At 41.1% G+C, this 26,526-nt stretch overlaps 2 protein-coding genes across 4 annotated transcripts in view; both read right to left on the bottom strand.

The window, feature by feature from the left end:
* Dennd2c (DENN domain containing 2C) overlaps positions 1-3,800 on the bottom strand; it is a 79,140-nt gene extending 75,340 nt beyond the window's left edge. For 2 of the 3 annotated variants that reach the window (XM_078027059.1, XM_078027056.1), the window contains exon 1: positions 3,673-3,800. The gene's annotated coding sequence lies outside the window, so the exon portion shown is untranslated. The remainder of the gene's footprint in view (positions 1-3,672) is intronic. The other variant, XM_078027057.1, reaches the window with a different exon arrangement.
* Positions 3,801-6,797: 2,997 nt separating this feature from the next.
* On the bottom strand, positions 6,798-24,989 carry Ampd1 (adenosine monophosphate deaminase 1). The gene is made up of 14 exons (XM_005334904.4): positions 24,815-24,989; positions 23,231-23,396; positions 20,389-20,554; positions 16,198-16,417; positions 15,155-15,284; positions 13,556-13,750; positions 13,163-13,294; positions 12,307-12,470; positions 10,286-10,412; positions 9,939-10,102; positions 8,964-9,084; positions 8,129-8,302; positions 7,531-7,641; positions 6,798-6,970 (listed from the first exon to the last, which is right to left on the bottom strand). The coding sequence occupies exons 1-14, from the start codon at positions 24,979-24,981 to the stop codon at positions 6,812-6,814; spliced, it is 2,196 nt and encodes a 731-aa protein (XP_005334961.2). The 5' UTR covers positions 24,982-24,989; the 3' UTR covers positions 6,798-6,811.
* Positions 24,990-26,526: the final 1,537 nt, after the last annotated feature.

Raw genomic sequence — 26,526 nt, forward strand, 5'->3', positions numbered from 1 at the left:
TATAATAAAAGATTTTGCCCACCTGGACTAATCACTCACTTCATTATTCCAAATGAGGGGAACTGAACCCCACACCTTAACTATCAATTGCAGTGATCCTAAAGTGATCAGCAACAAAGCTCAGCAATTTTCTCTTTCCTGCTTATTTGCAAGCATTGTCCCCTTTAGTCCAAGCACCTGACTTTATAGAAAACCATGTGACTCTATACACTCTGACCTTTAGTGATAACAAACCACAACACTTTCCTCAAACACACCATGTACTTTCACATTTATCCCTGGTTTTCATTCATATCTTCTGTTTCTTTCCCCAACTCAGCACACTCCTATTCATCCTTCAAAGCCAAATTCAAACACAGAATCTCTTCTAGAATCTTCTAGAATCTTCCTCCCTACCACAGGTAGAATAATTTTCCCTCATCAGTGTTTCCAATTAAACTCCATCTGTACCTCTGGTATCACACTGAAATTCTAATAAACTGGACTTGTGCACATCTGGTTATAAGCTTCTATCAGACAGGGAAGCATTTTCCTTTTTGATTCTAACATTTAACACATGGTTTGAGAACATATATATTAAACTTCTTAAACTTCTTACTAAAAAATAAACACTTGCTTATATTGCTAAAATAATGCCATAATTATAGCTACTGAGTGAAAATTTAGAAAAAAAGAAAGAATCCAATATCACTCACCAGCCACCCCCCCCAAAAAAAGTTTTTACATACAAAGTATAATTATATTATAGCTTGGACCTGCCTTTATCTATATCTTGCAATACCAGTTTGTTCCCTTCTCTCTCTCTCTCCTTTTTTTAAGAGTGTGTGTGTGTGTGTGTGTGTGTGTGTGTGTGTGTGTGTGTGTTTATTGCTGGGGATTGAATCAGGCCTCAATTCATGCTAAGCAAGCACTCAACCACTGAGGTATGTCTCCAGCCCCCTCCTCCCTTTTGAAGAAGTTCCTCCTAGAACTCTCTTTTAACTACCCATTGGATTTCATTTGTATCTCATTCATAGATTTGAAACTCAGTATAGTGCAGAGGTTTAAAATCAGGGTGTTTGGAGCCTGCCTGTCTGATGTGATCCCAGCTCTGCTACTTAGGCTATCTGATCCCAGGCAAGTTACTCAACCTCCTCTATATGACTCCCAAGGAGGAGATCATAATAATGGCACCCCTCATGGTGCTCTAATACATGTAAATAAGCTAATACATGCAAAGCATATAAAACACTGCCTGGCACAGTGTAGGTCCCAATAACTGTGAGTTGATGTTCTTACAATCAGCCTTTTCAGTACTTATTTTAGCCTACATGGCAGAGTGTAATCTCCTAGATGGAAAGAATTATATCATATGTGAATACAACATTAAGTGCTAAAACTGCACCTTGGGATAGGTGCTCAATAATGAATGTGAATATAAGGCTTCAGATCTGTAATATCAACAAATTATAAATTCACAGTAAAACTTATTATAGAGGGCACGGTTAAAATTGGTGTATTAAAGTAGTTTCAAAACACCCAGCCAACACATTAGTGCATGCCTGTTATACTAATGGCTGGAAAGGCTGAGGCAAGAGGATCCCAAGGTGAAAGCCAGCCTCAGCAACTCAGCAAGGGCCTAAGCAACTTAGTAAGATTCAGTTTCAAAATTAAAAATAAAAAGGGCTATGGATGTGACTCACTGATTAAGCACCCCTGGGTTCAATCCCCAGTATATTAAAAAAAAAAAAAAAGATCCGCTGAATTTTTGAAATATGTTCAATAAAACCTCTACTCCATTTAATTTTAGACAGTGGTCTAAAATTCTTTTTATAAGACTCACTATAGATCATTTGAAAGTAATATAACTTGCAGTTTTATAAAACTGTCTATTTTTTGAAAACTGCCTATTATTAACCAGAAAAACAATGATATTCCTTTATTATTTCTGCATTTAAAAAATCTATTGCCTTCAGCTCACAGTGGCCCACATCTGTAATCCCAGCTACTTTGGAGGAGTGTATAGTTTAGTAGCAGAGCGTTTGCCTAGCATCTGCAAGGGCTGGAGTTCAATCCCCAGTGTGGTGCAAAAATAAATAAATAAAAATCTATTGCCACATTAAACACACACACACACACACACACACACACACACACACACACACACACACACACACAATGAAAGACCAAGAGATACATTTCCTGATTTCTGCCTGGGAAATTACTTACAAACACTCTTGTAAGTATTCCCAGAAGACTGCAGGTTAATAACTACTATTCCCTTTCGTATTTCCCATCTCACCCCTAAAATTCGGGACACATAGAACCATAGTAAAGAACACAAACGTCTGTAATACAGGCGCAGTGGCACACACCTATAATCTCAGCAGCTAGGGAGGCTGAGGGAGGCTGAGGCAGGAAGATGGGGAGTTCAAAGCTAGCCTCAGCACAAGTGACACACTAAGCAACTCAGTGAGACCCTGTCTCTAAATAAAATACAAAAAAAAAAAAAAAAAGGGCTGGGGGCTGGGGAGGTGGATCATGTGGTCCAGGGCTCCTGAGTTCAATCCCCAGTACCAAAAAAAAAAAAAGGCTGCACAAAAAATACAGCTATATATTAACTATTAACTTGACTTTAGATAACATAAATCTTCCCAAAAGCAGCCCATCAATTTACAAAAACAAATGAAAATCTTAGTCTGAAATAATTCTCCCATTTCACTTTATCAGATATCAAACTACAACTATTTACCCTTTAAGGCAAAGAAGTAAATTATTTGATTACTACTGAACTTCATGGTGAATCAGCCACAGTAGATATGTGCAATTCTTGAAAAATAGACCACAATTCCAACAATAACAATTTTGAGGAACAACAGCTTGAACAACTTATTTACCCTCTAAACACATTTAGCATTTTATCTAAAGCACTGTAGGTGAATCATTGGCTTTAGGGTAAAGGTTTACATAGTGTCTGCTGTATGCCAGGAACTTAGTTGCTTTATGAACTATGCATGCTCCAGGTGCGTGGTCAAACAATAATACCTGACATTTGTGGAATACTCTCACTCATCTCATGTGACCCTGAGAATACTCACAGTCGTGTTTCCAAGTTTTACATTTAGGGAAACGGAGGCCCAGAAAAGTTAATCTGGCGGAGGCGTGACATCTGGTTTGCAAATCGGGCTCAGACTCAAAGTCTTTTGACTCATAATCTAATCATCTGCTATGTGAAGTTACTCAAATGCTCTTGAGCGTTCCAATGTGAGATTTTAAAATTAAAATCCTACTTGACGGCTTTCACTATTGTGCTTGTCAGATTCTATTAAGAACCAAAACATTTTTTTTTTTTTTAAATTTAAAGTCCGTCGCCTTTGCGCGTCGAAGTTCAAGCTCGCTGGCTAAGCCTGAAGAAAGCCGGCGTTTCCTCCCGGCTACAGGGCGCTCCCGGTCCCCTCGGGACGGCCTAGCGCCACTCAGCCGTGGGGTCCCGAGCGACCGAGAGGACCGAGAGGCGAGGAATCCCCAAGCCCCGCTCCGCCGCCACAGCCCTCGGCGCCCGGCGTCCGCCCGACCTCCCTCTGGCGGACTCTGCCCAACAGGCTCCCGACCGACCGCAGCCCGCGCGGGACAGCCGAGAGTGGTCGAAGCCCTGGCGGCCTCAGACTCCACCCCGGATCAAGACGCGCTTACCTGCTTGGGCCTCGAAACTGCCTCCTTGGCGGGCCTGCGACGTTCCGGGCCTCCCGCGAGGCGAGAGTCTCCGGGTGCCACTCGGATCTCCCGGCAGGCTCGCCCGGGCCCAGCCGGACCGAGAGCCCCGCCCCTCCCACCAAATCCCGCTTCCTATTGGCTCCCGTTCCCACCCTCGCGCTCGGCCCGCCCGCGGCCCCGCCCCGCACCCCCTGAGGGGATTCTCCCGCCTCGAGTTCGCGCACCAGCCGAAACCTTGCCCAGCACCTCGGTCGCCGCGACGCTAGGGCCCCAATAGGCAGGCAATCGGCGCCACCCGCGTCCGGCGGAGGCCTCCAGCCAAAGCTCCCTCGCCCACGCCGTGCCTGCCGTCAGACAGGCCCCGAGCGACGGACCTGAACTCTACGTGACGCTTGACTCAACGACCAGCGAGGTTAAGCCCGGTTTAAGAGCGGCATCATCTCACTCAAGGAAACTAGAAATTGTCGCCTGCCCAGTGCTCAGGAGGCTCGCAGTCTCTAGGAAAACTATAGCACCGGGGTTTTTTTGTTTATTTGTTTTTTGCTTTTTGTGCTTGTTGTTTGTTTCTGGCCGAACTCAAAGAGCAAATATTTCTCAGGCAATTGCCAGACAGCGCCGACTTGAAACGTAGAGAGATGCAAACGGCGCTCCGAGCACCTGAGACTTCAAGTCCCAGATCAGGGCTGCTTTTGGTATTCACTCCCAGAGAGCAGCCGCCACGCCCTGTTGAGACACACATGCAGAAGCCTCGCCTGCAACACTCTCTTGTTCAGGTATGTGCCTGGCACTGTGCCTGCTGCAAGCGTAGCCCAGTTTCACTTAAGCTGCGAGACTTGGATGAGTGGAGCTGTTTCCCAGGCCCTCGCTCAACGCCCAGCCCCACCTCGCCCCGCCCCATTCCACCCACCCCGCCCCACCCAACCAGAGCTTCTGGAGTCTAGAGACCAAACTCTTACCACATTTGTTCACATAGAGGTACCAAAATAGAAGATTGCCAGAAAGAGAGGTGTTTGGTTACACTTCACAGATGACTGTCACAAGCCAACTTAGCAAAGCAATAAAGGCAGCAGATCCCAAACTGTTGTGAAGCTATGAGCTGTGGACAATAAGACAGGAATAACATTTTATAATGGGGGAAGGGAGTGAGAACATTTTTTTTAAAAAGTCATGTCCCAGTGAGGAAAGAAATGTGAATGTTGTTTGTGATAAATTTTGAACACTGATCTTTATGAATTGCTCATCCCTTATCTAATATATTTAGAAAGCACCCAAGGTAGTCGTCCAAGATGAAATTTTGAACTTAAAATAGTATGGTTTTGAAATTTATTTTTTGAACTTTGCACTTAGGAAGATAACTGGGCAGAATGAGGCAGATTGAATTCCAGGCACCAGATATGAAACCAAATTCGGGTTTTGTGGATGTAATAAATTAATTCACATGCATGTATTCTACTGCCCTCTTAAGGATAAGAAGAAGGTAACCCAGTAAGTCTGAGAATTGAGTGTTTAATTTAGCAGTTTGTATTATTTTGATGAGTAGGAGGCCAATTAAAATAGAACCAGGTTCTTGAAGGGACTTACAAATACTCGGTAAACAGGCCTTCAACTTCAGAAACCAGGAAGAAGAGTCTTCTTAAACCAGGGCTAGTACAAACATGCCGTCAGGGTCACACCTATGCTTTTGGCTACCTGTACAGAATGTGGAAATAATGCAGGAATTTGCTTTCATTTTTTTTGCACTTGAAACATCATTGTTTTCTGAAATGTTTCACACAACTCTTTATCACATTTGTAGTCCTACACTCTATAGTTCAGTGCTGTGAGCCATTTGAAGATAGAAATGAAATCTTATTATTTCTAATATTAGTGTCTAAAATAGTATCTGATACTTTAGATGTTGGACCAATAATTGCTTTTTGAATAAGCTGAATGAAATATCAGCCCAGCCACCAGATGGCAACAAGGTTGTGTGTATAGAAAACATGTGTTATTCATCTGGCTAACCGGAATTCTACCTGACCTTGAGTAACATGCATGTTTCTGAAAAGTTAAATGTATATCTTACCTTGGTAAGCTAAGAATCTTCTTGTAAGATAAATTATCCCAGAGTATAATAACTTATATAAGTACTAATTTTTTATATTAGAGCATATCTGCTCTGGTTTTGTCTAAGAAAGACACTATTTACTTGAATGCTATCAAAGGACTTTTTTTAATATTTATTTTTGGGGTATAGATGGACACAACATAATACCTTTATTTTTATGTGGTGCTGAGGATCAAACCCGGACCCCACCTGTGCTAGGCAAGCACTCTACCACTGAGCCACAATCCCAGCCCCTCAAAGGACTTTTTGTTTTTAATTGTTCTAATTAGTTATACATGACAGAAGAATTCATTTTGATACATTGTACACAAATGGAGCACAACTCTTCGTTTTTCTGGCTGTACATGGTGCAAAGTCACATGGGTAGTGTACATGTACACAGGGTAGTAATGTCTGTGTCATTTCAAAGGACTTTTTAAGGGTTCTAAAAGGGTTCTAAAAGCCTTAACCAGGCTTAATTCTATAAAAGCAAAAGTCTATATTCTCCCAATATCAAGTCATTTGCTTGTTTTTTTGTTTTGTTTTGTTGTGTAGCTTTAGTAACTGTTTTCCTGAAACTCATGAAAACTCTGGTCCCCACTGCTATACCTCACTAGGTGTATCCTTGGCAGATTATTAATCTTTTTAGTTGCTGTTGTTCTAATTAGTTATACATAACAGCAGAATTCATTTCAGTTCATTGTACACAGACGGAGCACAGCTTTTCATCTCTCTCTCTGGTACTATACAATGTAGAGTTGCACCATATGTACAGTCATACATGTACCTAGGGTAATAATGTTCGTCTCATTCCTCCATCTTTCCTACCCCCATGTCGGTTATTAATTTTATTAACATTCCCCAAATGTAGATAATATCTGCCTTTTGAAGTTGTGAAAAAGATTAAATGAAATTAAACCAGTGGAACATCTGATAACAGTCTTTCATATAGCAGGAACTCAATAACTGGTACTTTTATTATTTAAACTCTACAACAAAAATCTCACTCATATTAGTATTGGTTTATTTATTTTATTCTGTTGATTTAAGACCCTCAGCAATTAAATTGAGCTCATAACACCAGGTTTCATAACGATAGGCCATGCGGATTTGGGCTACATTTGTCTTCCGGATATCATTTCCACTAGGGCCTTCCTCAAGGTAATTGTTGCCCAGAAACTTTGCTTTCTCCTATAAAAGAAAAAGAAGCAGAATGTTGTCTCTTCCCTTTGCCACCACCTCTGTTATAAACAATAACAGAATCTCCCACAAAAATTTATTCCTTTATGTTGGCCACAGGCAAAAGAAAAAAAAAAAAGTAAACCATTACAAGCACTCACTAGTGCTTCAATGTGTATAATCTACTAAGAAATTGTGAGTAATTTTGTTTCCCTTACCCAAGGTATGGCCAGAGAGATAGAATAATCTTTTCTAGTCCCTGTTTCTATCCACAACAAATGCATATGGTTTGTGGAGGGAAAAAATTTGGTGGGGGGGATACAAGGGATTTAACCCAGGGTTGCTTTACCACTGAGCCACATTCTCAGCCCTTTTTATTTTTATTTATTTATTTATTTTTGAGACAGTGTCTTGCTAAGTTGCTGAGGCTGGCCTCCTACCATAGCCTCCCAAGTCACCACATCACCACTTCTGGCTTGGAAAATTTTTTCTACATGTGTTTCTCTAATATTTCAACATTTGAGTTACCAGACCCTTTACTCAGAAGGGTAGCCAATCAAAGACAGTTCTACCTCATGAGAAATTCCACACTGCAGAACACTGTTTCTTGCTACTTCACACATATCACAAGTACTCAGCTTGAAGACTTGTGCAGCAATGGCATATTCTTCCATCAGGGGCTCCTGCAGTTTATTTACATGAAGTAAAAGAAAATGAGAGAGAGAGAGAAGAACACATTAATAAAAGAAATAATATGCATCTTGCACAAAGAGAATAACAAAGCACCTTGATTGACTTTCTTTTTTATTTTTTATTTATTTTATTTATTTTTTTAATTGTTGGTTGTTCAAAATATTACGTAGTTCTTGATATATCATATTTCACACTTTGGTTCAAGTGGGTTATGAACTCCCATTTTTACCCCATATACAGATTGCAGAATCACATCAGTTACACTTCCATTGATTTACATATTGACATACTCATGTCTGTTGTTCTGCTGCCTTTCCTCTCCTCTACTATCCTCCCTCCCCTCCCCTCCCCTCCCCTCCCCTCTTCTCTCTCTACCCCCTCTACTGTAATTCATTCCTTGATTGACTTTCAAGTTTTGAGTGGGAAATAACCATTGAGGAAAATGTTCTTGTATTGCTCAACATTCCATTTGTGTACCTTGGTGAAGTGGAATTGCATCGGGTCATCTGTAGATAGTGAGATCATTAGCCCTTTCTGGAGGAAATCTAAAAAAGGATTTTTTGCATACTCGAGAAATAGGCTGTTGTTACTTAGTGGTGACATAGCAATGGGAATCTGGGCTAAGAAAAACAAGTACTGTAACACAGGACTCTGAAAAAAAAAAGATAAAAAACAAGTTTAAGGAGAGTGAAAGAGGAATAGAAACTAGAAACTTTAAAATCTCTTGTTCTACGTGGAACTTCAGCTTCCAACAGAATTATCACCTGCTCTTTAAACTCTTAGTAAAGAAGGATTCTAGTGTTTCAATGTAAGTACTATCCAACATAAATATATTTTGGATTGTACATTTTCAGAAGCATTGAGTCAAACCACGTTGTTTATTTGAACTTTAATTGCTTAAGTAAGATGATCTTAGGCAATTAAAGCTCAAAAGACTTCGACCTGAAACCTACTTTTCCCCAGCCACACGGAAGTTCTGACTCTCACAAGAGACATTTTAAAGCATGCTACAACAAGAAATCTGGCAAAAAGTAACTCAAGGTAAGCCAAACCACCCCTGAATTATCCCTTTTCAGTGTTGTAAACCAGAAGTCAGGAGATCTGCATTAACTCATCCCTTATGGCAACTAGGTAGGTAATCATGTGAGTCCCTTTGCTTGTCTCTATAGAATAAATCACACTCAATAATCTCAAAAATCTTTTATGCTCTCTTGAATTTGATTCCAGTGCTGGAATCAAATACGGTAGGGAGAAAAAAAGACACCTTTATATCCGTGACAAAAATTAATAATAAGAACAGTCTCCAACTTACCTTTTTTAAATTCAGGCCATGAGAGATATTGTCTGCTATCATGAATGCTGTCATGAGGTGGGTGATAGCTCCAGCTTCCCCACAGTGAGGACGGAACAGAAATGTATTCATGCCTCGTTCCCTATGGAAATAAAATTGCCAAAGGAGTTGTAGGTTCCAGGCAGACTGGTTTACAAGAAATTTCAGTAGAAATGCTCTGGAAGAGAGCATCCATCCAAAGGATTCAGCAAAATTGGCAATCCCAATTCAACTTCTTAATACTTCCTAAGTACAAACTTTTTAAAAAAGAGGTAGCAAAGGATATGGAAGTCGGGAGGTAACTAATAGTTGAACTGAAACATCTTCAGTCTCAACAGGAGATGTACCAGCACCACCATCTCAACATTTCTGGTGCTTACACTTTAGAGGAAATGGTTCCAAAGAACTCCATTAGGGACTGGGACTATAACTCAGTGGTAGAGCACATACATGCTTAGCATGTGTGAGGTCCTAGGTTCAATCCCCAGCACCATACACAATCCATATAATCCTCCTCTACTCCTTATCCAGAGACAACAGGAAAGGTAAAAATAAGGAGTTTTATAATAAATTGCACAATGATAAACAAAAATTCCTAAACTTCTAATGAAAAGGAACTGTGAAAGTTAACTGAAGTCACCAAAAATGTCTAATTTTGTCCCTAAATAAATAAAGAAATGGAAGAACCAGTTAAAGAAAAGAAATTCTGATTTGGGTCAATGGGACACACTGGAGTTGGAATCTGTAGAGGACCTTGGAGGGCTGATGCATGAGGACAGAGCTGTGACAGACAGGCCCTTTCTTCAGCAGTTTTATTTCCCTCCCTCCTCCCCTACCCCTTGCTCTTTCTTTCTTTTGGGGTGCTGGGGATCAAACCCAGGGCTACACTGCATGCAGGGCAAGCACTCTGCCACTGAACAACACCCCCAGCCCTATTCCTGGCTCTCTGGTACTTACTTTCTCAGGCTGTTGAGCACCATGATGTTTGCATACATGTAATAACAATAATAAGTGTAAGATGGATTCTTTTCCATTGTCCATTCCTGAGGTTTGGGACTCTTGAAGGAAAACATGTGACCACTGTGTTTGGACTCATCATCCACACTGTCGAAGCCAGTAATCTGTCAGGAAAAGTGAGCCATGCAATGAGTTCAGTCCAACTGCAGGGTCCCTATCTTGAGATAAACTTTCAGTTCCAAAGACAAGGACCAAACGTAAAGAGATAAGCACCAAGAGTTATTCTTGGCCAGGCCGCGGGACTGGTTCATGAACAGCAGTATGAAGGCCTGAAAGGTCATGCTTACGTGCTTGAGGAAGACACTGAGGTCTGGGTGAGCCTGGGGGTTGATGGTGGCTTCAAACACCGGCAGGAAAATATTCTCCAGCATCTTTCCAAAGTGTGGGAGGAAATTCTTAGATCGGAACACATCACTGGAGGCAAGAATAAAGAGAAATTAGAAGGAAAGGAGAAGATTTTTTTAGAATTGATGGCCCCCTTATGAGAGAATCAGAGGATCAAATACCATGTACAGAAAAAAGAACTGGAATGTTCACCCCACATCCACTCCCATATATTTTTCTTGCTTACCCATAAAGAGGGGTTCAGTTTGGGATAGGCAGAGGAAGTATTTCTAAACTATGTGCCATCTCTTCTAGACCTTCTCTTCTACAAACCCCCTATGGTAAGAAAACCAAGCCTTCACACTTACATCCAGATAGAGAATGAGCAAAGTTTCAGTTATTTATACAAGTACATGGTATACAAGTTGGTGAGCATGAAACGGTGATCAAGAATATCTCTGATCTGGGCTGGGGTTGTGACTCAGTGGTAGAGCATTTGCCTATCATGAGTGAGGCACTGGGTTCGATCCTCAGCACCACATATAAATAAATGAATAAAATAAAGGTCCATCAACAACTACAAAATAAATTTTTAAAAAAGAATATCTCTGATCTGTGGTACTACACAATGTAATATTACTCAGCCACAAAGAAGAATAAAATTATGGCATTTGGAAGTGGACACTACTATGCTAAGCGGAAATAAGCCAATCCCCAAAAAACCAAAGGCCAAATGTTTTGTTTGATATGCTGATGCTGACTCACAATGGGGGGTAATGGGTTTCCCGGGATAGAACAAGAGGAAATAGGGGGAAGGGAGGAGAGATGGGAATGGGAAAGATAGTAGAATGAATTGGACATAAATTTCCTTCGTTCATGTATGAATACACAACCTGTGTAACTCCACATTACATGCAACCATAAGAATGGGAAGTTATACTCCGTGTATGTATGACATTCTACTGTCATATATAACTAAAAAGAACAAATTTAAAAAGAATTAAAAAGAATCTCTCTGATCCATGGTAACAACAGACTATAGCACTTTATATATGCCAGCCGCTGTTCTAAGAAGTGGCCAAAAATATCAGTTAATTCAATCTTCATAAAAATGTTAGGTGCCATTTTTACTCCTTTTGAGAGACAATGAAACAAAGGCACAGAGAAGTCATGTAACTTGCCCAAGTCACACAGCTAGTAAGTAGTAGAACCAGCATTCAAGCACAGCCAGTCTGGAGCCAGAGTACGTACTCCTCATCACCATACTCTACTGCCTTGCTACCTTAATGGTATTAGATGGAAAGTGCTACCCCTGTCAAAGATCTAATTTTTTTTGGCCTAAGAGACAGGATAAAACTCTTGCATTGCCACAGGGCACACAGAGCACCTGGGCGGTTGCCAGAGAACACATACACAAGTAAGTTAGATAAAACATCAATGATACTGAACCTACTGAGAGAGAAACTATCCCTGAAGGCAGTGAGTGATGATGTGTGGCATGAAAGGGAGCCCACTTCCTCACTTCCTCCCAGTACCAGTTTGGGACTCTTGAAGGAAAACATGTGATCATGGAGAACTTGAGCACGTTCACATGTGGGTGGGACAATCAGCAGACCCTGGTCACAGTTCTGATACAAGACAGCTACATCCCAGTCCAGATGAATGTGGGAAAGAATGAACTGGACACAGAGGAGACCAGGAGAAAGAAAGTATCCACTGAAATGTACACAGTTCTTCTTTTAGCTTGGTGCTTATTTAGATTCTGGTTCCAATATTGAACTTGAAATGCTCTTTCTAATTCCTGTATGTGGTCAACAGTGCTGTGCCCAGAGTGGACAGAACCAAGCATGCAGGGCCCTGTACTGAGGTGCTGCTTCAACAAAACTGACTTCTGTCTACGTGGTCTGCATGTTGCTTGTTCAAGCAGGGCCGCTGAGGCAGGTCATGGGAACAGGCTATAGGCTTCCCATGGGCAGGTACATACTAGATCCTAGGGACCTGGATCATCCATGTCATGTTGGGGCAGTAGATGCGGTTGCTGACAAACCAGGAGGAGAGTTTGTTCCACTCTTCAGGACTACGGCCATAGATGGACAGGCGGGGCTCTGCATGCTGGTACTTGGCCTCCACCAGGTCTGCACCTACCTCCTGCAAAGCCAAAACAGGAATCCAAAGCCAGAGATTCCCACCAGCCCCTCAGGGGCCTAAACCCATGGGATCTAGGGAGAGGTGATGGTTACTAAGAAGAATGGAGGGAATGTTAAAAACAAACAAACAAACATAAAAGGAAAAATATTTTGGAAAATATTTCTCAGTGAAGATCTAATGGCTCTCAGAATTCAGGAGGAGAATTCAGTGAGGATAAAAGACCCATAGAACCTGACAGAGACCTGAGAGAAAAAAGTCAGACTGAAGATGAGATATCTGAGGGGCCCGCAAAACAAATGCAGCTCTTCATATTTCCTCTCCCCGCAAAACACACTGCTCCCAACTCCACGTGCTCCCTAAGACACAGGCATCGTGAGGATGAGTGTGGATTCCCACCCAGCTCTTCCTGAATTTGCACCCAGAGCCTGGAAAAGCCAGGTCCTTAATCCCCAAGCTACACCCTTAACTTTAATAGAGGTCTGTTAAAATTATTAGAGTGGCTGCTTCAGAAGAAATACTTGCATTCTTTTGGGTAGGGCTCGACTCCAGAGATGAGGAACCACATCTTCCCTTCCTTCTGTCCTTCTTCCCTCCCTCCTTCCTCAAGAGCCATGCCAGTTTCCATAGATCCAGTTGGTTCATCCCCTACACCCCTTCCTTCCCCCCAAAAGATTCAGTTGGTTCTTCCTCACCTTGATGATAGTGGCAAAATATTCTCCGTTAATGCAATTATCTGTCTTCAGGTAGAGGTCCCTTAGCTCGCTGGCTCCCACAGGATTGTATTTGTCATTGAATTTATCAAAACGCTGGAATGTCTGGCGCCCCTGGATCAAGAAACAGGAGTAGAACCGTAAGATTATCAGCTGCCTGGACACAGAGTGCTAGGGAATAGCCAAGAGGAACAGGGAGCTGATAACAGGGGAAGGGGTTGGGCTCTGAGAATGAAATCTGGGACAAATGACAGACAGTGAGTGAACTTCAAAAGTGGCTTTCTGTAAGGGTGGTAAATCAACATAATTGAGAGGACAGTGAGAAGCAGAGTCATAGGAGAAAGATACGTGGGGTTTTGAGATAGGTTCACCTACAGCGTGAACATCCAGAGAATCAACAGTCAGGTCGTATGGGTGCATTTTTAATTTAGTAAAGAGTTCCTTCAGTGTCAGAGTCTTCTCATTGGTGCTGTAGACCACTCTGTCAGCATCAATTTGGTAAGATTTCTTAATAAAACGCAGCAGATGTTTCTGGTTCATGCAGGCAGCTGCATGGATGTGGGTGTCCACCTGTGTGCATATTCAGAGAAAGAAAAACCAGCCATCAGCTTTAGTTATACTCTGTTAGAGGCTATGGTGCCTGCAAATCCTACTGTGGCAGAAGAATGGAATAAAAATTGGTGGTAGGAACTGACAGCTGGTGGAGGTGACCCAGCAATAAAGAACCCATTTTCACCCTTTCTGTGCCTGTGCAAGGATGTATAAGATTTGACTAGATGCAGTCATAGTGCTTGCTTCTCTTGTGCATGAGTACATCCAATATACTTCCACATTTGACCCACACAGAATTCTTGGGGACCATTCTCCACCCCGGAAATACAGTTAGAAGTAATGTAGCTACCATAGCTTTCCTCCCAAAAGAAGATAGGGTTGAAATGATGAGGCTATGGCACAGTGATGATGTTTATGAGATAGATATTTTTATAAGTATGATTTTATAAGATGAAATGTTTGGGGTTTGTTTTATTTTGTTGGTATTGGGAATTGAACCCAGAGGTGATTTAACACTGAGATACATCCCCAACTCTTTTTATTTTTTTCTGTTTTGAGACAGGGTCTCAGTTCCTGAGGGTCTTGCTAGTTGCTGAGGCTGACTTAGAATTTGGCAATCCTCCTGCCTCAGTTTCCCAAGTCACTGGGATTACAGGATTATAAACTAGGCCACTGTACCCAGTTTATAAAATGATGTTTTGACAGATTATTTATTTGTCCAAAATTAGACATAAAGCTGAGCTAAGATTTGGGCCTAAATTTTTGTTCAGATGTTTCCTATTCCTACTTTCTGCCAATCATTTAACTTGCCAGAACACATACTGTAAGTGTTTCTAATTGATTGATTTTCACAGTCATTAGCTCATTGGGTACTCACAATTTCACAGAAGCTGTTTTGAGCAGATATATTTCCCAATTTTACAAATGAGGACACTGGAACTCAAAAACTACTATTTAATTACTTCCCCCAAAGTTTTAACTCAGGAAGCAGAAGAAAAATAACTAGAAGGAAGATCTTGTAAATCCTAGAATTTTAATTTGTGAAGTTTTGTTTGTTTTTCTTATTTTTGTTTTTGATGATAAGTGCGGTGCTGAGGATCAAACCCAGGGTCCTGCCCATGTTAAGTAGAATACTTCCCTCAAGTGTGTGAAGCCCTGAGTTTGACTCCCAGCACTACACACACACACACACACACACACACACACACACACACACACACACACTTATAATTTTTTATGCTAAGAGTTTGGTATATCTTTCTCTGGAACATAGTAATTTAGACATAGTCTCTGCTTTCACTAAAAATCCACAAAACCTGAGAAAATTTTGATTAATTAGAAAATAGTGTTCTTGCCCTTTTCAATAAATCATTGGATTAATGTTTTTGCCAGGAATTATCTCTGAGTATCTAAACTTTTTACCTTCCTGCAGTTATAAAAATCTCGGTGGGGGTTGTTTTTCAACTCCTTAAGCTCATCCATCTCATTGAGCATCTGATGGACTTGGAACTTGGAAGAGAGGAACTTCAGGCGACGGTGGGTATAGGTCTTACTGTGAAAAATAAAAATCACGTAATTCTAAAACAGTCCGAACATTAAAGGAAAACAATCACAATTTCAAAATCATCAGAACCCTTATCAACCAAAGGAAACAAATATTAGAACAAATGTTTCAGGCTTCTATACAGTTAATCTCACTGAAAAGTACTGAGCTCCAAGTGGGGCGTTTGGCACATGCCTGTAATCCCAGCTACTCGAGAGGCAGAGGCAGGAGGATCACAAGTTCAAGGCCATCCTGGAGAACTTCAGCAGACCCTGACTCAAAATGAAGTTTTAAAAAGGGCTGGGGATGTAGCTCAGTGGCAGAGTATTTGCCAAGCTTGTGTAAGACCCTGGGTTCAATTCCCAGTACTACCAAGGGAAAAAAAAAAAAAAAAAGCATTGAGCTCCACTTCTTCATCAAAGTTGGACATAATCACAAGGGAGAACTTGAGAAGGCATTTTAATATCAGTGGTGACAAGTGTTGTCTAAAGTTAATGGTCCCAGCTGAGCATAGGGCAGACACTTGTAATACCAGCCTCAGCAATTAAGTGAGACTCTGTCTCAAAGTAAAAAGGTCTGGGGATGTAGTTCAGGGATAAACTCAGGGAATGTAAACCCTGGTTTGATCCCCAGTAAAAAAAAAAAAAAAAAAAGTTGAGAGCCCTGGCTTTGCAGTCAGCAGATTTGGGCTCAGATCCCTTTTCAGCCATCTGTCTGACTTTGGATAAGTTACTTAACTCTACAAAGTTTCAGCATATAAAACTATAAAAATGCCTCATAGAGCATTTGTGAAAAATCAAAGAAATAAGGTAACCAAAGGTTTAATATAGTATTTGAACAGAGTGAGCATTTGATAAAAATGTATTCTTATTATTAATAATAGTAGCACTGGTTGTTAGCCAGGTCTCACTAAAAAACTTACACAGGTCCTTGGGCAATTAAAGCAAGCAGAAAGTTCATATCATCTAAGAAGTCGGCCAGATTGGGGTAAGGATATGGCTTGGGCTCATCCTTGCTGGCTGCTGCCTCGTTAGGGTAGATGTAAACCACACCGTCTTTCATTTTGAGGTGGTAGCCCAGGTTTGCTGGAAGGTCATCTGTTCGGAAGGGGTCTTCTCCCTTCTTCGGAGGAGGGGTAAAGACTTTTTCAATAAAACAGAGTAATATATCAGCACAAGGATGAATGACCATGTAAAAGTAACCAAAATATGAAAAACTACAATATATCATTAGTTTGGCATCCCATACTTCATAAGTTATAATTATCCAACTGTATTTAATTTATCCAGTAAATAAATTTTTTTTTCACATTATGTGTTCAAAGATGATTAAGTTCATAGTATAAAATGACTATAATAATAATGTTTTATCTAGTATAAGAATAATTTTTGAATTATTTAGAAGTTTACATAAAGTAATTGATATACAACTTAAATAATTTTAATTTTTTACTGAAGTTGGTCATTATAGGCTTCCTGTTTAGAGCATTTTGTTGGGGGGGAGGTACCAGGGATTGAACTCAGGGGCACTTCACCACTGAGCCACATCCCCAGGAGTATTTTGTATTTTATTTAGAGACAGGGTCTCACTGAGTTGCTTAATGCTTTGCTTTTGCTGAGGCTGGCTTTGAACTTGTGATCCTCCTGCTTCAGCCTCCCGAGCTGCTGGGATTACCAGCATTTTATTATGTGCCACCGCACCTGGCCTGTTAAGAGCAGTTTATTATCCTGTTAAATAATTTCAAAGAGCGGGACACAGTGATATATGCCTGTAGTCCCAACTGCTTAGGAGGCTGAAGCAGGAGGATTGCTTGAGCCCAGGAGTTCAAGACCAGTCTGGGCAATAAAATGAGTGAGACTCCATCTCAAATAAATAAATAAATGATAAAATAAAAGAATTGCATAAAAGCAAAGGTAAAACCACAGTTAAGAAAGAGTTTGGCGGGGTAAAGTTGGGAGTTCATAACCCACTTGAATCAAACTGTGAAAGATGATGTATTAAGAACTGTGTAATGTTTTGAACGACCAACAATAAAAAAAATTTAAAAATAAAAAAATAAAAGAAAAAAAAAAAGAAAGAGTTTGGATGGTTACCCTTGAACCCAGGGGTACTCTACCACTGAGCTACGACCAAGCCCTTTTTTGTTGTTGTTGTTTGGTACTGGTGATTGAACTCAGGGGCACTGGACCACTGAGCCACATCCCCAATCCCATTTTGTATTTTTTATTTAGAGACAGGGTCTTACTGAGTTGCCTAGCGCCTCACTAAGTTGCTGAGGCTGGCTTTGAAATTGTAAACCTCCTTCCTGCCTCAGCCTCCCAAGCCACTGGGATTATAGGCATGCCCTACCATGCCCGGCATTCCTAGCCCTTTAGAATTTTTATTTTGAGACAGGGTCTTGCTAAATTGCTGAAGCTGGCCTTTAATTTGTGATCCTCCTATTTCAGCCTCCTGAGTTCCTGGGATTCCAGACATGTGCTACCATGTCTGACTCAGATTGTATTTTTTATTTAATAATTTTTTTAGGAGCAGCTTTAGGTAAGCAGAAAAATTGAGTGGAAAGTAGTTTTCATATATCCCCAACCCTCATCCCACATGGCCAGCCTCCCCCACTATTGGCATCCTGCATCAGAGATAACAAGTGTTATAATTGACAGGTCTACATTGACTTGTCATTTTGACTGAAAGTCCACAGTTTTCATTAGGATTTATTCTTGGTTTGGTACACCCCATGAATTTTGACAAATGTACAATGACATGTATCAATCTTTATAGTATCATACAGAATAGTTTCCTAAAGTGGTTTTAATATAAAGGGAGAAATAAAATCATTTTTTATTATAGGAATTATAATTTTAATTATGTTTACCACCTTTTAAAGCACATATAATTTCTGCTAAAGGAACTTAGAAAAGAGGAAGTGGGTAAATGTTGCCTTCTTTCCACTGCTGACAATTTCAGCCTAAGAAGGCCCGAGATACATTCCACACTGGCACAATTTTTAAGCACTCACTCCTTTATTTTCAACAAATATGGTCATTCATGCTTGTGTAATGCTGTGCCCAAGGAAGGCATCACAAAATCTCTTTGCAAGTCACGCCTAAAGTAGTCGGAGTGACAAAAATAATAAAGCCTAGCATGATTAGCCAGGAACGGTGGCACTTGCCTGTAATCCCACTGATTTAGGAGGTTGAGGCAAATTTGAGGTCAGCTTCAGCAATTTAGCAAGACCCTGGTGACTTAGCAGGACCCGGTCTCAAAATAAAAAATAAAAGGGGCTGGGGATACAGCTCAGTGGTAAAGTACCAGGTTCAATAGGAGGAGGGGGAGGGGAGGGGAGGGGAAGGGGGAGAGGGAGGGAGAGGGGGGGAGGAAGGGGGAGGAAGGGAGGTGGGAGTGGGGTGGAGGAGGAAGAAGTTTGAATATTTCCTATTCAAAACTGGGAGATAAGGCTGGGATATTGGCTCAGTGGTAGAGTGCTCCCCTAGCACGGGCGGGGCCTGGGTTTGATCCTCAGCACCACATAGAAATAAATAAATTACTAAAGGTATAAAAAAAAAAGTTTAAAAAAAGAAAAAAAAATGGGAGATAAGAAACACCAAAGAAAGGAAACAATATGTGGCCATATTAAATAACAATTTTATAGTTTTTATATTTAAGTATATTAGAGAAATTACACAGGCAAGATAACCATTCTAAAGGTCAGTATTGTAGAGGATGGGCAAACCAATATTATGAGTCACCAAAGTGGACAAATGTTTAACACGATTACAGAGATGAGCTCATAGAACTTGAGATCTTTGATAATATGACGATTTGAAAGGTCAAAAAAATCCAACATACTTGCCTCTCTAGAAATTTCATTTCTAGAGTATAATCCTAAAGACAGTTTCTCAAAGATATTCATTGTAGCCTTGTTGGAAATAAGTTTTTAAAAATCAGAAATATAAATGTCTGAAAGTAGAAATTGGTTAAATCAAGTATGGTACAGGTAATAACACAATAGAAATCTAAAATTATCAAAGGCTGGCTATTAAAAGAATATCTGTATTTAACTTATATAAAAGGTAGAAAGTTAAAACTGAGATACACAAATAAAATGTTACAGAAAGTCAGAACACAGAGTTCACTTCTATCCAAAGGTCAGAGGCAGGTAAGAAATGAAGTATTTGGGCTGTGTCTTGAAAGATTAGGTTGGAGCTACACACTGGGACACAGGGTCAATTAGCTCTGGAGACAGGGAACAGCCCAGCTGTCCAGGAGCAAGAAAGTCTTGAGCTACACGAAGATCAGGCAATACTTCCAACTATAACGAAGAGTGCACAGGGTAGAGTAGGACAATAAGTTTAGAGATAGGTTGAGCAGGCAGGTCCAAAAAGAAACAAAATGAAGTTAGGAGGCCAGATGGCCACAGGCCTGGAGTGCCAGGCTCAAGACTGGACTTACTTTGAAATTAACAGGAGCAGCTGAAGGTTTCTGTCCGGAAGAGGAAGTACTCACATCTATGTATAGTTCCCCCCACCAGCAGTACTGGGATTGGACCCAGGGATGCTCTACCACTAAGCCTCACCCCCAGTTCTTTTTATTTTTTATTTTGTGACAGAGTTTCAAAAGTGAGGATGAACTGAAAGAATGTGAGATTAAAATGTATCAGAGTAATTTGGAAGTTACCACAATAAACAAGGAGAAATATAGATCTAAATTAGGTAAGAAAGAACAGGTTTAAAGAAATGCTGTACAAACTGAGTCAAGTGATTTTGGACATGTGGGGAGCAGGCAGAATGGAGCCAGAGAGGACTATGATATTTTTAGACTGGATTACTTGCAACCTAGGGGCATAGTTTAAATGTAATATTTAGTAGTTAAATCAAAGAATATATCCTTACTCATTTTATTTATTTATTTATTTTTGGTCCATGGGATTGAACTCAGGGGTGCTTAACCACTGAGCTACATCCCCAGCCCTCTTTTATATTTTATTTAGAGTCTTGCTGAGTTGCTTGAGGCCTCTCTAAGTTGCTGAGATTGCTCCTGTCTCAGCCTCCCAAGCCACTGAGATTACAGGCATGCACCGTGCCCGGCTTCCTTTTCATTTTATAAGAAAATAAGTTACCTGGATAGAAGCTTTCATTAGCTACCCAAGCTTCACCATCAATGTTTCTCAAGTACTTGGAAGGGGTTTTCGGGAACCGCTGAAATGACTTCTGCATGTATTTCTCCCGTATACACAATGCCCGATATAGACCCTTACAAACCACTTCAAAATCTTCAACTGTTACCTGCCAAGAAAATGCCAGAGCATCAGAGTCCTGTAAAAATCTTAATGCTGGGTGGAGCTTATCTCTGGCACCTCCCAGCTCACCTGTGTATTGAAGGCCATGATGAGCCTCACTTTCCTTCCCCCTGTTTTTGAATAGATTTGGATTCTGGGTCCACTCCAGGAGCAGGTCTGGGAGTTTTTCTAACTCATCTCCACCAAAACATACCAGTCCTGTGAGTCTTTCCCTTATAGTCTTATATTTGTTTTTTTGTTTTTTGTGGGGATCATGCTGGGAATCAAATCCAGGGCCTTGCCATGCTAGACAAATGCTCTACCATGAGAATGTTCTAATTTCTTTCTCAACCCCAGACCCCCTGTTTTGGTTTTTGACTTTTGCTACATCACAATGCTTATCCAACAAATATGATTAAAAGAACTTAGTCTAACATGGTATATACTTATTTCCTTCCATGGTATATGATTGACTTCTGAAGACAATCTCTCAACTGAAAGACAATGCAATTCTTTTTTTTTTTTTTAAGAGAGAGGGAGAGAGCGCGAGAGAATTTTTTTAATATTTATTTTTAGTTATCGGCGGACACAATATCTTTGTTTGTATGTGGTGCTGAGGTTTGAACCTGGGCCGCACGCATGCCAGGCGAGCGCCCTACTGCCTGAGCCACATCCCCAGCCCAAGACAATGCAATTCTAATCGTGAGAATTTGAACCACTTGTTCAATCAGGGAAATATTTTGGGATAAATACAGTGTCTTAAGTCCCTCAGACCCTATCACTCAAGTACTGCCTTCTGCAACGACGGATGGATCAGAACATCATCCTGTAACAAGTTATTCCTGTGGATAGTTTGAAAGAGAACCTTACCTCTGGCTGAAACTAGAGAACTTCCAAAGTAAAGCTTTGTTAGAAACACTGGAAATTTCCTAACCTGGTCCATTTTCCTTCCCCACCCCTAACCCATGGCTGGGCCAGCCCTGCCCAGGCAGTATAATTGGAAATCATTGAATGATCATAATTGGAGTCCAAAGACTTTTTCTCCTGGGACAAACAAAAGCTTGTTCCCTATGGTTTGAGTTATAGGAATGGATCCTAATCAGTTCAAGTATTTTTACTTGAAGAATAAAATACCGAAGAATCTGGCACAGTTGCTAGGTCTGGGGGTCTGCTCCCAATGGTATACTTGTCCCATTGCCACCGAAGAGCCCGCCAGACTGTCAGGTCCTCCGGGACTGAGCTGGTTCTTATTCACCTTTCTGTCCTCACTTACCACACAATGCCCAGCACTGAGAGGCTGCTGAATGAGGACGAATTAAATTGAATCAATCAAAATAAATGGATAAAGAAATAAATTGAATCAATTGTTTATCAGGAATTAAGGCCTCAGATCTTTAACCCTGATTCCCCCTTTACCTCTCTGCATTCCAAGGATGAAGACTGGTGTGGGTACAGTCCACAGCCAGGGGGAGTTGTTCAGTGGCTTAGCTATATTCAGCCACCAAGTAGAAGATGTCCTACAAGACTGCAAGCCAAGTTTCAGATGCCCTCTAGCTTTCAAAGGAGGAGCAGTTACTCCCTGGTATCTGTGTGCCTTGTCCTTTCTTCCATCTTTCTTTTAATCTTCCCATCTTTCTTTTTATTTCTGCTTTCATTTCTGCTAAACTCATGGGTATGAAGTTTGTCTTATAATTTGAGAACTCTGGAGTTCTCAAACTGTGTTTCACATGTACTTAATACTATTAAATGTTTCATTTAAGTTCTTTAGTGTCCCAAACCCTGCCATTTGCAGATCATCTTATGTTATACAAAATAAAAATAAATAAATAAAAATAAACAAGAATGGTTTGCATTTCATTGCTGTGTCACTTCTTAATATCTTAGGACTTAGCCTGTCTGGGTCAGTTACATGAGATGGGGGCTCAGGACTGGTCATTAAAGCTATATTTGGAGCACAGACCCATGGCTAAATAACAGTTTTGCCAATATGACACTTATACTGCAAGTCTGTGCAGCAGAGATTTATTAATTGACCAACTGTTCTGGATAGGACAAACAGGTCAAGTTGTTATTAACATGCACTTACTATTCCTGTTCCAAGCGTAATCTACTGCGTAAGCATTTGACATGAAACTGGAGAATTTAGTTGGTCCAAAAAAAAAAAAAAAAACCAGTCCCTTAGAATGTTCTAATTTCTTTCTCATCTTTTTTTTTTTCTGACCTCTCCTTCATTTGTCCCTTTCTCCTGATCTGTTTCCTTTCTTGGTTTATGCTTATGCTGCCTGCTCCATTCTGGGTTTCCCTTGGGTCCATCTTTCCCCTAGAGCTCCTGTGCCTCCCTGAGGTTCCCTTTCCTGTTTTAGGGAGTCATCAGCGAGACTTGACCATCTCTCCTTGCTGCTCTTTGGTCCTGCTGTCAAAATCTGTCCTGTGTATTCTGGGGCACATGCACTGCCCATGTTCTCCACACAAGCAAAGGACACAGAGGAGAAACCATGTGGGATGATAAAAGTATTACAGGAATAGAAAACATATCACATTAGTAAGGAAGTGCTACCCCGAAGCAGAACAAAGGACAGATGAGAGGACACCTTCTTTAACAGGAAGTGGGAGAAGGTGAGAAACTAAGAGCCCAGCTGAGCGGCTTCCCAGTAGCTTTGTCTGAGTGGCAAGGACAACTCACCCCAGAGGCATAGTCACCCGTGATCTGCACTCTCTGAAAATCGGGCACGGTCTCGTAGGTTGGAGATGAAGAAATGCATTCGTCAATGTGGGACAGTTTGGTAGAAGATGTCTCACTTATTGGAATTGACAAATTAACGGTCTTCCGTCCTTGGAAACGTTTTTTCCTGGGTTCAAAAATTTAAAAATAAGAGGACTTAAAGTGAAGTCTTCATCAGGATTTTCACTGTAATAGATGAATGTTTCATTATGCTATTTCATTTCGAAGACAAAAAATGAAAATTAGAAATTGGATTAGGTGTCAGAAATAGAATACAAGTATAGAGAGAGAAGATGTCACTGAAGACACCTGACAAGGGCTGCTTTTGGTGTTTCTCAGAACAGTGGCCCTTAGGGAACATGACACCATTCCTCCCAGGCAGTCTACTCCCAGCAGAAGAGGGAGTCTAAGTGCTGCGGTGAGCACAGGCTAACAGTTACTCATTGTGTCACTTTGCTCATGTTTCTTAAATTCTGTGAGCTTCCATCTCCCCTCTGAAAAAAAAGTGGTGCAGTAATAGCTACCTTAGAGAATTTCTGTGAGATTGATATACTATTTAAAAATTTTTTTTCGTAGTTGTATATGAACAAAATGCCTTTGTTTTATTTTTCATGTGGTGCTAAGGATTGAACCCACTGCCTCACACATGCTAGGCAAATGCTCTGTCACTGAGCTACAGCCCTAGCCCCTCTGTGAGATGTATGTATATAAAATCCCTAGCACAGTCCCTGGATTGATATTATTTCCTCAAATCAAATATTCTTTCCTCAAATCAACAAATACTTATTGAGCTTCTAATTTAACACAAGCCTTGTGTGAGGTTCTTTGGGTGATGCCAGAGGAGGTGGTTTGTTGTTTTTTTTTTCCTAAAAGACGTAAGATCACAGGATAGGGCTGGTGGGATGAGGGAAGGGCTGAGCAGTGGGAATTCCAGCTAAGTGGTCAGTGTAGGTTTGAGGACTAAAGTGTGGCAGGTAGTCACAGTGAATCCTAGGGTAGTTCAAGTAAAAGAAAATAAGACTTTGTCAAGAGGGATCTCTGAAGACTACTCGGGAGAGGCAATAAATCTGCATTATGAACACAGGATGGGCAGGACAGAGGGCAGGAATGGAGAGCGGCATCCCTAAGGCCAAAAAGCTGTCAGACTGGCTGGAGGCAAGGCTCAGGTCAGGAAACACAACACTTAGGTTGGCTAGGGACACAGCTAGAAGATGTAGCCTCGTGAGTTCCAGTTTATGTGGCAACTGCATATAGGCCAAGTAAATTCAGGACAGCTGTTGGCCCACTTTGGTTTGGAACAACTGCATAGGTAGCTTGAGGCTTCGACTCAGGGAGATGTGGGTGAGAGTCTGGGGCTCACTGCTTTCTTCTTTCTCTGTCATTGGTTCTCACCCTAAAATACAGTGAATGGGCTTGGGGGGAGAGTTTCTAATTCTGGCAGAGTTCTTTCTCTGAGTTGAACCATCATTCAGACTGAACTGTATCTGCCCCATCAACTCCAATTCCTTGAGCTCAGGTACTAAGCCGTCCCCCCACGCCACTTACCTCCTGCCCTCTGTAGAGGTGGCCAGAGTCTCCATGTGGAATATGTGTGCTTGCATCTCGTGAAAAGAAATCGGACAAATCTCATCCACGTCAAAGGGAGAGATCTCATGACGGCCTCCCTCATCTTTGACTTCAGAGGCAAACACTTTTTCAGCAAAACTACGCATCTCGTCATCGACTTCTAAAAGAGGTTTATATATATATATATATATATATATATATATATATGAGGGTTCAAGTCCCTTTTCTCAAAAAATCTGAGAGTTTCTGCTAGGTGCGAGGCACAAGACTGTACTGAGTGCATGGCTTCCCTGCTCCCCAACCTGGGTTGTTGAAACACAGCAGAGTTTGGGCCTCTCTCTCCATTAGTGCATCTCTCTGTGCGTGCAGCTCAGAAATCTGCTTTCATCAGATTCATGGGTCAGATTCTCACAGCACATTTCTGGAGGGTCCTAAAGATGGGACTGTAGCTCCAACACTTAATGGAAAATTGCCTGTTGCTGCCAGGGCTAAATTGGATTTCATAGTAACCAAGTGGCAGTTGTTCCCATGAGGCTAGTGGTCTTACAGATGGTTTTGAAGATGTGGATATGGTTGTTGGTCCTCTAGGGATTTTCCTAAGAAGAATCAATGACCCCAGCAATCACTGGGAATTCTGTTAGTCCTAAGAAACAAATGGCATCTTCTTCGTTTTGGTGCTGGGCATTAAATTGCAGGACCTCACTCATGCTAGGCAAGTGTTCTATCGTTTAGCTACATTCCCAGCAGGATTTTCACCTTCTTAAGACAGAGATTGTGTTTCTCTCACACATCATATCTCATTTTTTCCCCCAAATCCTAACAATTTGGTGACATGCTGCTATGTGGGAGAGGGGGGCCACAAAAATTTATTACCATATGTTCGGACTTCCCTTCCTTGTGGCCATGGCCTTCCATCATGAATGACCTTTGGAAAACCAATTTGCTTTTACATGCCTTACTTTTCCCTTTCTTAAAATCAGGGGAGAGGGTGGCTCTCAGCCTGGCAGTGGATGACTCTAAAACCTTTAGGATATAAGAGAACCAATTTCGTCATTCAGGGTAGTGAGGATCATCAAGTATCTGCTTCACTGTTAAATTCCGCCACGTTCTCCAGATACCCAATTGTTTACACTTGACTTGTCATCACTTGTAATGCTTGTAAAAGCCTCTTGGTATTTCCAAAAAGAGCTGGTAAGGAGTCATGAGAATGGTAAACCATTAACATTAATTTTCTACTATTGCCTCATTAGTTATTGAGGCAATAGTAGAAAACAGAAACATTACTCATCCGATGACAAGAGAAAGATCTCGCCAGGCCACCAATGTCTACGCAGGCCTCCAAAAGGCAACATTTCCAATTCTGACTTAAGTAAATGTAATCAATTCAAGGCTCTGCTCTGCACTTACCAACTCCTCTGTTTCAGTTTCCTTATCTTTCAAGTGGGGACACTAATACCTACTAAACCTCCCTTGCACAGCTGTTGTGACACCAAGTAAGTTAATGAACATGGAAATACTTTCAGGAAAATAAAGCACCTGATTAAACTGAATGATGTAATTTGGTGACATTGGTCAAACACACATTTGGTATTTAGGGTTAGCTTTGGGCTATTAAGGAAATGGCAAATGATATGAATTTGTTTAGAATGAAGCCTTCTTTAGAAACCATGGTAACTCACTCATAGCTTCAG

Source organism: Ictidomys tridecemlineatus, chromosome 11, assembly GCF_052094955.1.
Source record: "Ictidomys tridecemlineatus isolate mIctTri1 chromosome 11, mIctTri1.hap1, whole genome shotgun sequence".
In the NCBI taxonomy this organism is placed as follows: Eukaryota; Metazoa; Chordata; class Mammalia; order Rodentia; family Sciuridae; genus Ictidomys; species Ictidomys tridecemlineatus.